Source organism: Pelophylax lessonae, assembly GCF_965119305.1.
Source record: "Pelophylax lessonae genome assembly, chromosome: 4".
Lineage (NCBI taxonomy): Eukaryota > Metazoa > Chordata > Amphibia > Anura > Ranidae > Pelophylax > Pelophylax lessonae.
Genome location: NC_138771.1, coordinates 19,981,362 through 19,995,147, shown reverse-complemented (window position 1 = coordinate 19,995,147; position 13,786 = coordinate 19,981,362). Strand labels below are relative to the sequence as shown.

Here is a 13,786-nt window from a genome sequence, read left to right as displayed (position 1 = left end):
AGATTTTTGTCATTTTTGGTGTTTTTTTTTTAACGAGTAATGGCGGCGATCTGCGATTTTTTTTGCGGTACTGCGACATTGCGGCGGACAGATCGGACCCTTGACTGACATTTTTGACACTTTTGGGGGTACCAGTGACATTACTGCAGTAATCAGTGCTATATATATGCACTGTTACTGCAAAAATGACACTGGCAGGGAAGGGGTTAACTGTATTGGACAGGGAGGGGTTAAGTGTGTCCTAGGGGCGTGCTTCTAACTTTAGTGGGACATTCCTATTGGTGTAAAAAAAAAGATCAACGGTTCTACATAGTAGAACCGTCTGATCTTCATTTTTACACAGGGAGAACTGACAGGCGGCTTGTTTACATAAACCGCTCTGTCTTTCTCCCGCTGTACCGGCGATCATAGTGTGACCGGTGGACATCGGGTCCGCCAGTCACACTCCCGCACTCCTCCGGGAACGAGCCGAGGCGGGCGCGGCGCCTCGGCGGGCACGCGCTTGCCCGCTATTGGCTCTAGAAGGAGTGACAGGCGAGCGACGTAGACCTACGTCACTCTGCCTGGCCGGGGCCGACTGCCGCAGTAAATATACTGTGCGCAGTCGGCAAGTGGTTAAGGTGCATAAATAAAGTGCAATCATAAATTGTCCATAGTGCAACCATATGCAGTAGTGCAAAAGATATTGAATTAAAGTGCAGTCCAAGATAGTTCCATTAAATAGGACTAAAGTGCTGAAAAGGTGCTCAGGTGATCCACATAAGTGCCGAAGTGCTCTCAGGAAGAAAACCCCCTATGGGGACGCACTCACCAAATCAAGGATAAAAATAAGCCTTAAGCTGAGACAATATCCCCTGGATGGATGGATGGATGGATCCAGCACAGCCTCTAAGAATATCTCTATAATGGCTCCTCTCCACTTTCTCCACGACCATGTATTAAAAGAAGGGGAAGGAGCCAAACATAGTGAAGCCTGTAGGTGTTTTTATTTCATAAATAAAAGAATATTACTCACAAGCGTAGAGTTGTAATCAGCATTGGTTTTTAGCAATCACTACTAGTCATCCCACTTCCGCGTACGCTGCCGGTGTGCGTTCCACGGTGGTTCCAGGAAGTGACGTTGTGTGATGCTCCTCTGCCTGGAAGTGCGTCGACGCGTTTCGCCCGCCTATTCTGGGCGTTATCAAAGACATCAAATGTATTTCTAAAGGTGCTAATGTCGTGAAATGTTCACCACCTCGGTAACAACCCATGCCACCCATACATACAAAGACATTAAAAGAAGTAGGTTCAGAAATTAAGGTTCTGTGTCATAAAATGGAATGACACAGGAAAAAAAGTATTGAACACGAAGAAAGGGAGGTGCAAAAAGACCTGGAAAGCCAAGACACCAGCTAAAAACTATCATCAATTAAAAAGCAATCCTGCTCCTTGTCAGTGCAAATTAATATCAGCTGATTCAGTCTGAACTCATGGCCTATAAAAAGGCGTCTCATTACCAATGTGTCACACAAGAAACCTCTCATGATGGGTAAAAGCAAAGAGCTCTCTAAAGACCTTTGCAACCTTATTGTTGCAAAACATACTGATGGCACTGGTTACAGAAAGATTTCTAAACTTCTGAATGTTCCAGTGAGCACTGTTGGGGCCATAATCCAGAAGTGGAAAGCACATCATTTTACCATAAACCTGCCAAAACCAGGTGCTCCTCGCAAGATTTCTGACAGAGGAGTGAAAATAATTATCAGAAGAGTTGTCCAAGAGCCAAGGACCACTTGTGGAGAGCTTGAGACAGACCTGGAATTAGCAGATACAATTGTGTGGTAGGAAACAATAAGTAATACACTCAGCCACCATGGCCTGTATGCTCCTCACCACACAAGACTCCATTGCTGAAGAAAAAGCATTTTGAAGCCCGTTTAAGGTTTGCTGCACAACATTTAGACAAGCCTGAGAAATACTGGGAGAATATAGTCTGCTTAGGTGAGACCAAAATTGAACTCACCCCATCATGTTTGGAGGTCACATGGCACATCACCCCAAAAACACCTCCATACCAACAGTGAAGTTTGGAGGTGGAAACATCATGGTGTGGGGGTCAGTAGTGTATTTTGGTTTTGTGCTGCCCTTGGCAAGACTAAAATTGAGCGACCCCCTCCTATGTAAATTTGCCCCACCCCTTCCTGTTTAACGGATGTGACTCCCTCCAGAATTGAAGGACTACAAGTCCCAGCAAGAATCTCTGAGATCTCACGAGAGGGGGTGGGAATGAGAGAGGATGGGGATGAGAGAGAGAGCAAGGAGGGGATGAGAGAGAGAGCAAGGAGGGGATGAGAGAGAGAGAGAGCGTGAGAGGAGGGGATGAGAGAGAGAGAGAGCGCGAGAGGAGGGGATGAGAGAGAGAGAGAGAGAGCGCGAGAGGAGGGGATGAGAGAGAGAGAGAGCAAGGAGGGGATGAGAGAGAGGAGGGGATGAGAGAGAGAGCAAGGAGGGGATGACAGAGAGAGAGCGCGAGAGGAGGGGATAAGAGAGAGAGCAAGGAGGGGATGAGAGAGAGCGTGAGAGGAGGGGATGAGAGTGAGAGAGCGTGAGAGGAGGGGATGAGAGAGAGCGCGAGAGGAGGGGTAGAAAGAGAGAGATGGCGCGCGAGAGGAGGGGATGAGAGAGAGAGCGCGAGAGGAGGGGTAGAAAGAGAGAGATGGCGCGCGAGAGGAGGAGAAGAGAGAGAGCGCGAGAGGAGGGGATGAGGTAGAGAGAGCACGAGAGGAGGGGATGAGAGAAAGAGCATGAGAGGAGGGGGAAGAGAGAGAGATAGCCGGAATGGAGGGGATGAAAGAGAGAGCGCGAGAGGAGGGGGTGAGAGAGAGAGCGCAAGAGGAGGGGATGAGAGAGGAAGAGCTCGAGAGGAGGGGATGAGAGAAAGAGCGCAAGAGGAGGGGATGAGAAAGAAAGAGCGCAAGAGGAGGGGATGAGAAAGAGAGAGCGCGAGAGGAGGGGATGAGAGAGAGAGAGCACGAGAGGAGGGGAAGAGAGAGCACGAGAGGAGGGGAAGAGAAAGCACGAGAGGAGGGGATGAGAGAGAGAGCACGAGAGGAGGGGAAGAGAGAGCACAAGAGGAAGGGATTAGAGAGAGAGAGCGCGAGAGGAGGGGGATGAGAGAGAGAGCACGAGAGGAGGGGGATGAGAGAGAGAGAGAGCGCGAGAGGAGGGGGATGAGAGAGAGCGCGAGAGAAGGGGATGAGGAGAGAGCGAGAGCACGAGAGGAGGGGATGAGAGAGATAGCGCGAGAGGAGGGGATGAGAGAGAGCGCGAGAGGAGGGGGATGAGAGAGAGCACGAGAGGAGGGGGATGAGAGAGAGCGCGAGAGAAGGGGATGAGAGAGAGCGCGAGAGAAGGGGATGAGAGAGAGAAAGAGCACGAGAGGAGGGGAAGAGAGAGAGATAGCGCGAGAGGAGGGGATGAGAGAGAGCGCGAGAGGAGGGGATGAGAGAGAGCGCGAGAGGAGGGGAATGAGAGAGAGAAAGAGCATGAGAGGAAGGGAAGAGAGAGAGAGTGCGAGAGGAGGGGAAGAGAGAGAGAGAGCACGAGAGGAGGGGAAGAGAAGGAGTGGGAGACCCCATAGCCCTGCCTGCAGTCCCTCCTGTGCCCCACCTATCTGGGGGTATGTGTGTGATGTACCTACCTTCCGCCAGTCCTTGTCCTCTGGGCCCTCGGTCAGCCTGTCTTCCTGTTGATGTCCTAGCTGGGACCGGAGAGGAGGTTTGAGAAGGAGTGTGGGCTCTGGGAGGCGCCAGGGATCATGCCCCCACTGCTGTTCAGGTCAGGCTGGTTCTGTGGCAGTGGAGGTCTTCTCCCGCCCGGGCTCTCGGTCCTCCAGGGTCGGGTGGCTGCCTGCTTGGTGTGTGTTAAGACGCCGCAGCTCAGCAGCAGCAGCGGCTGCTGTCGGCAGTGGATTGGCGGATTTTGCTCCGTTGCTGTCACCAGACTGGTGGGACTCTTTTGGCCCCACGAGCACTAGGTGCGGAGAAGGAGGAAGTTAAATCCTCCTCCACTATGAATTATAGGCAGGGCTAGGGAGTCACAGCTATGACGTCACTGGTTGCTCGACGCCAGGCGGCTCTAGCAACCAGTGGCCAATACAGTCACAGATGGAGGCGGGGCTGGCTATTTTGCTGCACCCTTGCAAAGTGCCGCCCTAGGCCTGGGCCTTCTTGGCCTAGGCCAAAATACAGCACTGGTGGGGGTGTTTTTCAGCATAAGGTACTGGCAGACTTTGCATCAGTGAAGGAAGGATGAATGGAAAAATATACCAAGACCTTCTTGATTAAAATCTGCTGCCATCTAATGGCCCGTACACACGATCCGAAAATCGGACAAAAATTAACGCTTGTGAAAGGATCGGACGATAATCGGATCGTTAGTACACAGCTTACGAGAGGCGATCACGACAGTTCACCCGATATTATCCGGTCTTGCAAGCATAAAAATTTTGATCGTATTATAACACATCGTACGATAATCGTATTATCAGTATGTTGTTCGTCCAAAAAAAATGGTGAGCAGTAGACAGCGCATGAGCAGTAGACATCATTTTCCCCTCACACGCTACAGCGTGGTTACGCATACCGGAAGCTAAGAATTATCGTCCGAGAAAATTCGTATCGTGAGTAACCTCTCCCGTTAGCGAATATTATTGAGAGCTGCTAGAATACGAAAAATAACGGATGGAACGTCGCCCGATTTTCGGATCGTGTGTACTGGGCATTACAGGATGATGAAGATGAAACAAAGGCGGACATTTCAGCAAGACAATGATCCCAAACACAAAGCCAAGGAAACTCTCAATATGTTTCAAAGAAAGAAAATGAAGCTGCTCGCGTTCCCTCACGGTCCATTATCCGCTACAGGACCCGTTCTAATAGGAGCGACACAAGTCCGACTTGCATAGACTTCCATTATGTGAAGACCCTGCAAGTCGCTCCCGAAGTAGTACAGAGTCGTGTCGCCTTAGTGTGGACCGACTCTTAACCACTTTACAACCGGAGGATTTTGCTGTCTTCCGTCCAGGCCACTTTTTGCGATTCGGCGCTGTGCGACTTCAACTGACAATTGCGCGGTCGTGCGACGCCGTACCCAAACGAAATTTACGTCCTTTTTTTCCCACAAACAGAGCTTTCTTTTGGTGGTATTTGATCACCTGTGCGATTTTTACTTTTTGCGCTATAAACAAAAAAAGAGCGTTTATTTTGAAAAAATAACAATATTTTTCACATTTTTTTATATGAAATTCCCCCCAAAAAAGATGTAAAAACCAATTTTTTTAAAAGTTTTTGGCCAATTTGTTTTATGCTACATATGTTTGGTAAAAAAAATCGCAATAAGCGTATTTTGATTGGTTTGCGCAAAAGTTATTGCGTTTACTAACAAAGGGAAAGATTTCTGTCATTTTTGGTGTTTTTTTTTTAACGCGTAATGGCGGCGATCTGCGATTTTTTTTGCGGGACTGCGACATTGCGGCGGACAGACCGGACCCCTGACTGACATTTTTGACACTTTTGGGGGTACCAGTGACATTACTGCAGTAATCAGTGCTATATATATGCACTGTTACTGTAAAAATGACACTGGCAGGGAAGGGGTTAATTTTATTGGAGAGGGAGGGGTTAATGTATGCCTGGTGCTTACTGACGTGTAGGGGGGGAGGTGACTATGTGATTCATGGACAGATCGGATGTCCAGCTAGGCTGAACAGTCCGATCTGTCACTCCCTGTCACTATGGAGATCCGCCCGCTGTGTTTACACACAGCGGGCGGATCTCCAGACTCGATCCCCGACGATCGGGTAAGAGCAGCGGCGATCGCCGCTGCTCCTCCCCTGGCCCGACTCCCGCTGTGAATGAAAACAGCGGGAGCGAGCCTCCGGCGGCGCGCAAGCGCCGCCCAGAAGGGGAGGAGTCCAGTCACGTTAATACTACGTGGCTGGACGGGAACGAGCCACTCTGCCGCAGTAGTATTACTGTGAGCGGTAGTAGAGTGGTTAAACTGACTTTATTTGCAGACCAAAGTTCATCCCTTTGATTTGTAAATGAATAAACAGAAGGACAGATAAGAAGATACAATGTTTCTTTTTATCTGTCTCTTGCAGTGCTGAGAAATGTTGTTAATAAACATTGCCTGCTGCTTTTTTTTTTTTTTTTTTGACAGCTGTGAGCAGGGAACTGCTCTGCACTTGTTACATGAATCATGGAAATGCCGGATTAAGATAGTGTGGGGGGTTAAATGAAGTTTGTGATCTTTTACTGATTAATCATGCAGATCTAATTCGTGCTGAAACGGTTGCACCTTGAATCCACCACGAAAGAGCCAAAAATGTGTCCCGCTTCCTTTTGGGTAACACTCATTGGACCTAATTGCCATTCGTTCTCATGAGTGTCATTAGCGCTTTAAAAAGTTGTTCAACTCCATTCCGAAAATTCAAAACCAAATCTTCACATTCCTCATTCCTTTAATTCTCATTTGAAGAAGCATATGCAGAAAAAAAGAACAAGACAGCCTCCAATAGTGTATTACTTCCAACCACAAGCTTTTTTTTTTTTTTTATTTAAAAAAATGACACTCGTATTTAAAACCAAATATAACAAGCATCGAACATAATGGCGGTTTGCGGGAGCGCTGCTGGGGGACCCCATCAGGAAGTGGAGAAGCCGTTCCACGGGGCCGGCGGCCGCGATTTCCCGCCGGGCACCTGTGATCGATCCCCACGGAGAAAGAACGACGGTCTGCTGTTGTAAACACAGCAGACCGTTGTTCCCTCTGGAATGAACACAGAGCGCCTGTGATCCTCCTATTTAGGAACACAGATCTCTATGTTGATTCCACAAGTCCATCCCCCTATACAGTTAGAAAGCACTCCCTAGGCTCACATTGAACCCATTGATCACCCCTGGATTAACCCCTTCCTTGTCAGTGTCATTATTACAGTGACAGTGCATATTTTTAGCACTGATTACTGCAGTAATGTCACTGGTCTCACCAAAAGTGTCAAAAATGTCAGTTAGGGGTTCAATCTGTCCGCCACAATGTCGCAGTCCCGCTAAAAATTGCTGATTGCCACCATTACTAGTAAAAAAAATAAAAATGACATAAATCTTTCCCCTAGTTTGTAGACACGATAACTTTTGCGCAAACCAATCAAAATACACTTATTGGGATTTTTTTAACCAAAAATATGTAGCAGAATACAAATTGGCCTATAAGGATGAAAAAATTAGATTTTTACCTTTTTTGTATTGGGAATGTTATATAGCAGAAAGTGAAAAATATTGTTTTGTTTTTTTCAGAATTGTCACTCATTTTTTGGTTTATAGTGTAGAAAATAAAAATCGCACAGGTGATCAAATACCGCCAAAAGAAAGCTCTATTTGTGGGGGAAAAAGACATCGATTTTATTTGGGTACAGCGTCGCACGACCGCGCAATTATCCGTTAAATTCACGCAGTGCCGAATCACAAAATAGGCCCTGGTCTTTGAGCAGCCAAATCCTCCGGGGCTTAAGTGGTATCGCTGAATCGCAAACAAAATGCCGAATCGCAAAAAAATGGCCTGGTCCAGAAGTGGTCGAAATAAAAAACCTCCTGACTTTACAATCACTTTAAATTAAAATGTAATTATGTTAATTTACTCCAAATTAGACAATGGGCACCTAAACTTCTGAAGATGGCTTGTCATTCTCCGCTTCCTACCAGCCCAGTATCGACATGTTTTATCAATGAAGATCACTTCAAAAACTTAGGTCACTCCATGGAAAACAGGGACAGTGGCAAAACCATTCCAGAGTGTTATCCAGATTTGGCTCCGGCAAGCCGATGGTGACCACATACTAGCCGCAGACGTGTCATTGCCGGATGAAGACTGCATGAAGGATACACAATCATGTGATATTTAATCCTGAACACTGCAGACTAAAGCTGGATACACACTATACAACTTTTGTTGTTAGATTTCCTTTAGATTTAAGCCCCGTACACACGTACCGAATGTCGGCCGAACGATCGGCCGTCTTTTGTCCGGTGCTGTCCTGTCAGCTGAAAAGTGCAAAAGACTGCACACGAATTTTGTCGGCCAACAACAGCCGACTGCAGAAGTGATGTCATGTGATGTTTAACTTTCCGTGTGTTTTTTCTTTTCTGAGCATGCTCAGTCTTGCTAATCTGCTGTTTGTCGGCCGAATCCTGTACTGACTGGCGAACAATCGGCCGTTCTGGTGACGGCCAACAAAAATTTTATAGCCTGCACACCCGATTCTGTTCGGCCGAAAAGTCGCTGTCGGAAGCATCATACTAACAAGCCGACAATCGGCCGATCGTTCGGTGGCCGAATATTTACGGCCGACAATCGGTACGTGTGTACGGGGCTTTACCTTCAATTATGTAGTGCAAGGGCCGACTTGATTGCATACAAATTGAAAGTGTTTAGATTTGTCCTCATATTATATGGTTTTGGTAAATCTAAAGGAAAAAATCTAAAGACAATTGTATAGTGTGTATGGCCCTTTAAGCTAGATACACACTATACAATTGTCTTTAGATTTTTTCCTTTAGATTTAGGCTGGCCATACATTCTACAATTTTCTTGTTCAACTTCCTTTAGCTTTACCTTAACCACTTGCCGACCGCCGCAAGTACATATACTGCGGCGGTCAGCCCCTCCTGGGCAAAGTGACGTACCTGTACGTCACTCGCCCACGAGCCTATTGCGGGCGAGCGCGCGTCGCCGGAGGCGCGCTCCCGCCCCCGCTCGTTCCCTAATGTCCCCGCGTGAGTGACCGGCGGCTCCAATGTCTGCCAGCCACTCGCGATCTCCCGCAGCTGAGGGAGAAAGACAGACGGCTGATGTAAACACAGCCGTCTGTCATTCTCCCTTGGATCATCACAGAGGCTATGTGATCCTGCTGTATAGGATCATATGTCTATGTGATGATCTAACAAGCCACGCCCCCCTGACAGTTAGAATCACGCCCCTAGGGTCACACTTAACCCCTTGATCACCAATAAAGTTAACCCCTCCCAGCCAGAGTCATTTTGACAGTAACAGTGCATATTTATAGCACTGATTACTGTAGTAATGTCACTGGTCCCCCCAAAAGTGTCAAAAATGTCAGTTAGGGGTCCGATCTGTCCACCGCAATGTCGCAGTCCCGCAAAAAAAAAAAATCGCAGATCGCCGCCATTACTAGTTAAAAAAAAACAATAAAAATGACATAAATCTTTCGCGTAGTTAGTAGACGCAACAACTTTTACACAAACCAATCAAAATACGCTTATTGCAATTTTTTATCAAAAATATGTAGCAGAAATCAAATTGGCCTAAAATGTTAAAAAATTTGATTTTTACATTTTTTTTTTTGTGAATTTTTTATAGCAGAACGTGAAAAATATATATATATTTTTTTTTTTCAGAATTGTCGCTCTTTTTTTGTTTACAGCGCAATAAATAAAAAATCGCACAGATGATCAAATAATACCAAAAGAAAGCTCTATTTGTGGGGAAAAAAAGGACATCAATTTTATTTAGGTACAGCGTCGCACGACCGTGCAATTTTCCGCTAAAGTAACGCAGTGCCGAATCGCAAAATATGGCCTGGTCATTAAGGGGGAAAATCTTCCGGTCCGGAAGTGGTTAAGCCCTCGGTTCACATGGTGCGGCTACTTTAGTGCGATTTCAAAGCTGCACATCAGTGTGATTTGCACTGCCGATTTAATTGCGGCTTGTGACTTAGAGCCGGTTCACACTGAGGCGATCCGACTTCGGGGGGCGACCTGTGAAGTCGCGTGCACCGCTGTGCACCGCGACTTCGGCGCTACTTGCAGGGACTTCACATAATGGAAATCTATGCAAGTCGCTCCCAGGTCGCCCCAAAGTAGTACAGGACCTTTTTTCTAAGTCGGAGTGACTTGTGTTGCTCCTATTAGAACGGCTCCTGTACTACTCAATGGACCGTGACCGACCGCGACTTGTCAGGCTCACAAGTCGCCTGACAAGTCGCGGCAGTGTGAATGGGCTCTTGATTTAAAATCAGTTTATGCAAGTCGCAATGAAATCGGTAAATATTTGTGCAGGAACCTTTTTCCATAATCCCTGCAGCATGAGATATTTCTATTTCTATTGCCAGTAACTGGGTGCAACTTGTCATGCGATTTGGAACTGTCAAAGTGCATGACAAGTTGCACCAGCGTAAACGGGGGCTGAGTCTTTTTGCCTCCATGCACCTTCAGAACACACACACACATGCTTCTCGGAAAGCAGCAAAAAAAGAGAAGTCTTTTGTTGAAACCGATGCACACAATCCTTTAACAGGAAATTTCAATGAAGTTGCAGAAGACATTAGCAATTAGATATGAATGAATATTGAATTACCTTTCCATAGGAGACATCCTTCAGTCTTGAACGTGCTCTGTGCAGTGATCAGCTTCTCCTAATGAGCCAGCACTGAATGAGATGCTTGTGTCACTGGTTCTCACTGGTTTTCTGACTAGCATTGTGATGGGGAAACCCTGTGGTTTTTAGAACACGCACCGGGTCTTTGTAACATGCTGAGATTACAGTGGGGAGGTGGAGGAAGTCACACAGACATGCCACTTTCTGCTCATGTTCTTGGCCAATGTTCTTGGTCCTCGCTGGGCTGGTTCCTTTCCAGGTCTAAGGAATGTTCTTCTTGGAAAACAAAAAAAGGAACAGCTGCTAAAACTCTTAACCAGGTGCTGGCAGGAAAGAGGCCGAGGTTCAAACAGCTGAAGAATTCCATGTTGTGGGATTATTATTACTCCATAGAAAAAAGTGCTTGGCTACAAAGTCAAAGAGGCTGATAGGAAGCTGAGAATGACAAGCCATCTTCAGAAGCTTAGGTGCCCGTCATCTAATTTGGAGTAAATTAACATAATTCATTTTTAATTTAAAGTGATTGTAAAGTCAGGAGGTTTTTTTAATCTTAACCACTTAAGCCCCAGAAGATTTTACCCCCTTCCTGACCAGGGCCTATTTTGCGATTCAGCACTGCGTGACTTTAACAGACAATTGCGCGGTCGTGCGACGCCGTACCTAAACGAATTTGACGTCCTTTTTTTCCCACAAACAGAGCTTTCTTTTGGTGGTATTTGATCACCTGTGCGATTTTTTGATCATGCGCAATAAACAAAAGAACTGCGTAAATTTTGCAAAAAAAAACAATATTTTTCACATTTTTTTATATAAAATTCCCCCAAAAAAAATGTAAAAATCAAAATTTTTTAACATTTTAGGGAAATTTGTTTTATGCTACATATGTTTGGTAAAAAAAAATCGCAAAAAGCATATTTTGATTGGTTTGCGCAAAAGTTATTGCGTTTACTAACTAAGGGAAAGATTTTTGCAATTTTTGTTGGGTTTTTTTTAACGAGTAATGGCGGCGATCTGCGATTTTGTTTGCGGGACTGCGACATTGCGGCGGACAGATCGGACCCCTGACTGACATTTTTGACACTTTTGGGAGTACCAGTGACATTACTAGAGTAATAAGTGCTATAAATATGCACTGTTACTGTCAAAATGACACTGGCAGGGAAGGGGTTAACTTTATTGGTGATCAAGGGGTTAAGTCTGTCCCTAGGGACATGATTCTAACTGTCAGGGGGCGTGGCTTATTAGATTATCACAGAGACATACGATCCTACATAGCAGGATCGCATAGCCTCTGTCATGATCTAAGGGAGAATGACAGACGGCTGTGTTTACATCAGCCGTCTGTCTTTCTCCCTCTCCTGAGGGAGATCGCGAGTGGCCGGCGGACATCGGAGCCGCCAGTCACACACGCGGGGATGGCAAGGAACGAGCGAGGCACTCGCTCGTCCCCTACAGGCTCGTGGGCGAGTGACGTAGCGGTATGTCACTTTGCCTGTAGGGGGCTGACTGCCGCAGTATATAGTAGTGCGGCAGTCGGCAAGTGGTTAAAGTGACTGTAAAGTCAGGAGGTTTTTTTTATCTTAAAGCGGAGTTCCACTCAAAAGTGGAACTTCTGATTATCTGTCTCCACCCCCCCCCCTCCCCTTGGGAACAAGGAAACAGGGTCTGACACTGCCAGTGATCCACCTCCATCCCCAATATACATAAGAAGGAAGAAAAATAGCCCTGGCCCTGGGACTTTGAATGAGGTGGGCACAATTGGCCAATGATAATTTTATTGGGAGTAAAAAATCCTCATAAGTTACATTGTACGTAAGATCAGTCAATAAAAGTGTACATGATAGTATACATATATGTATATACAGTGGGTACGGAAAGTATTCAGACCCCCTTAAATTTTTCACTCTTTGTTATATTGCAGCCATTTGCTAAAATCATTTAAGTTCATTCTTCTTCCTCATGAATGTACACATAGCACCCCATACTGACAGAAAAACACAGAATTGTTGACATTGTTGCAGATTTATTAAAAAAGAAAAACTGAAATATCACATGGTCCTAAGTATTCAGACCCTTCGCTGTGACACTCATATATTTAACTCAGGTGCTTTCCATTTCTTCTGATCATCCTTGAGATGGTTCTACACCTTCATTTGAGTCCAGCTGTGTTTGATTATACTGATTGGACTTGATTAGGAAAGCCACACACCTGTCTATATAAGACCTTCCAGATCACAATGCATGTCAGAGCAAATGAGAATCATGAGGTCAAAGGAACTGCCTGAAGAGCTCAGAGACAGAATTGTGGCAAGGCACAGATCTGGCCAAGGTTACAAAAAGATTTCTGCTGCACTTAAGGTTCCTAAGAGCACAGTGGCCTCCATAATCCTCAAATGGAAGACGTTTGGGACGACCAGAACCCTTCCTAGAGGTGGCCGTCCGGCCAAACTGAGCTATCGGGGGAGAAGAGCCTTGGTGAGAGAGGTAAAGAAGAACCCAAAGATCACTGTGGCTGAGCTCCAGAGATGCAGTCAGGAGATGGGAGAAAGTTGTAGAAAGTCAACCATCACTGCAGCCCTCCACCAGTCGGGGCTTTATGGCAGAGTGGCCCGACGGAAGCCTCTCCTCAGTGTAAGACACATGAAAGCCGGCATGGAGTTTGCTAAAAAACACCTGAAGGACTCCAAGATGGTGAGAAATAAGATTTTCTGGTCTGATGAGACCAAAATAGAACTTTTTGGCCTTAATTCTAAGCGGTATGTGTGGAGAAAACCAGGCACTGCTCATCACCTGTCCAATACAGTCCCAACAGTGAAGCATGGTGGTGGCAGCATCATGCTGTGGGGGTGTTTTTCAGCTGCAGGGACAGGACGAGAGGAAGATGAATGCGGCCAAGTACAGGGATATCCTGGACAAAAACCTTCTCCAGAGTGCTCTGGACCTCAGACTGGGCCGAAGGTTTACCTTCCAACAAGACAATGACCCTAAGCACACAGCTAAAATAACAAAGGAGTGGCTTCACAACAACTCCGTGACTGTTCTTGAATGGCCCAGCCAGAGCCCTGACTTAAACCCAATTGAGCATCTCTGGAGAGACCTAAAAATGGCTGTCCACCAACGTTTACCATCCAACCTGACAGAACTGGAGAGGATCTGCAAGGAGGAATGGCAGAGGATCCCCAAATCCAGGTGTGAAAGACTTGTTGCATCTTTCCCAAAAAGACTCCTGGCTGTATTAGATCAAAAGGGGGCTTCTACTAAATACTGAGCAAAGGGTCTGAATACTTAGGACCATGTGATATTTCAGTTTTTCTTTTTTAATAAATCTGCAACAATGTCAACAATTCTG

The 13,786-nt window shown here is 46.2% G+C and overlaps 1 protein-coding gene across 1 annotated transcript in view; it reads right to left on the bottom strand.

Annotated features, from left to right (window-relative positions):
- The window catches only part of DENND4A (DENN domain containing 4A), a 306,249-nt gene extending 295,710 nt beyond the window's left edge, over positions 1-10,539 (bottom strand). The window contains exon 1 of the mRNA XM_082255258.1: positions 10,417-10,539. Coding sequence (XP_082111384.1) covers positions 10,417-10,433 — 17 coding nt within the window. The 5' untranslated portion in view covers positions 10,434-10,539. The remainder of the gene's footprint in view (positions 1-10,416) is intronic.
- Between the last annotated feature and the right edge of the window lie 3,247 nt (positions 10,540-13,786).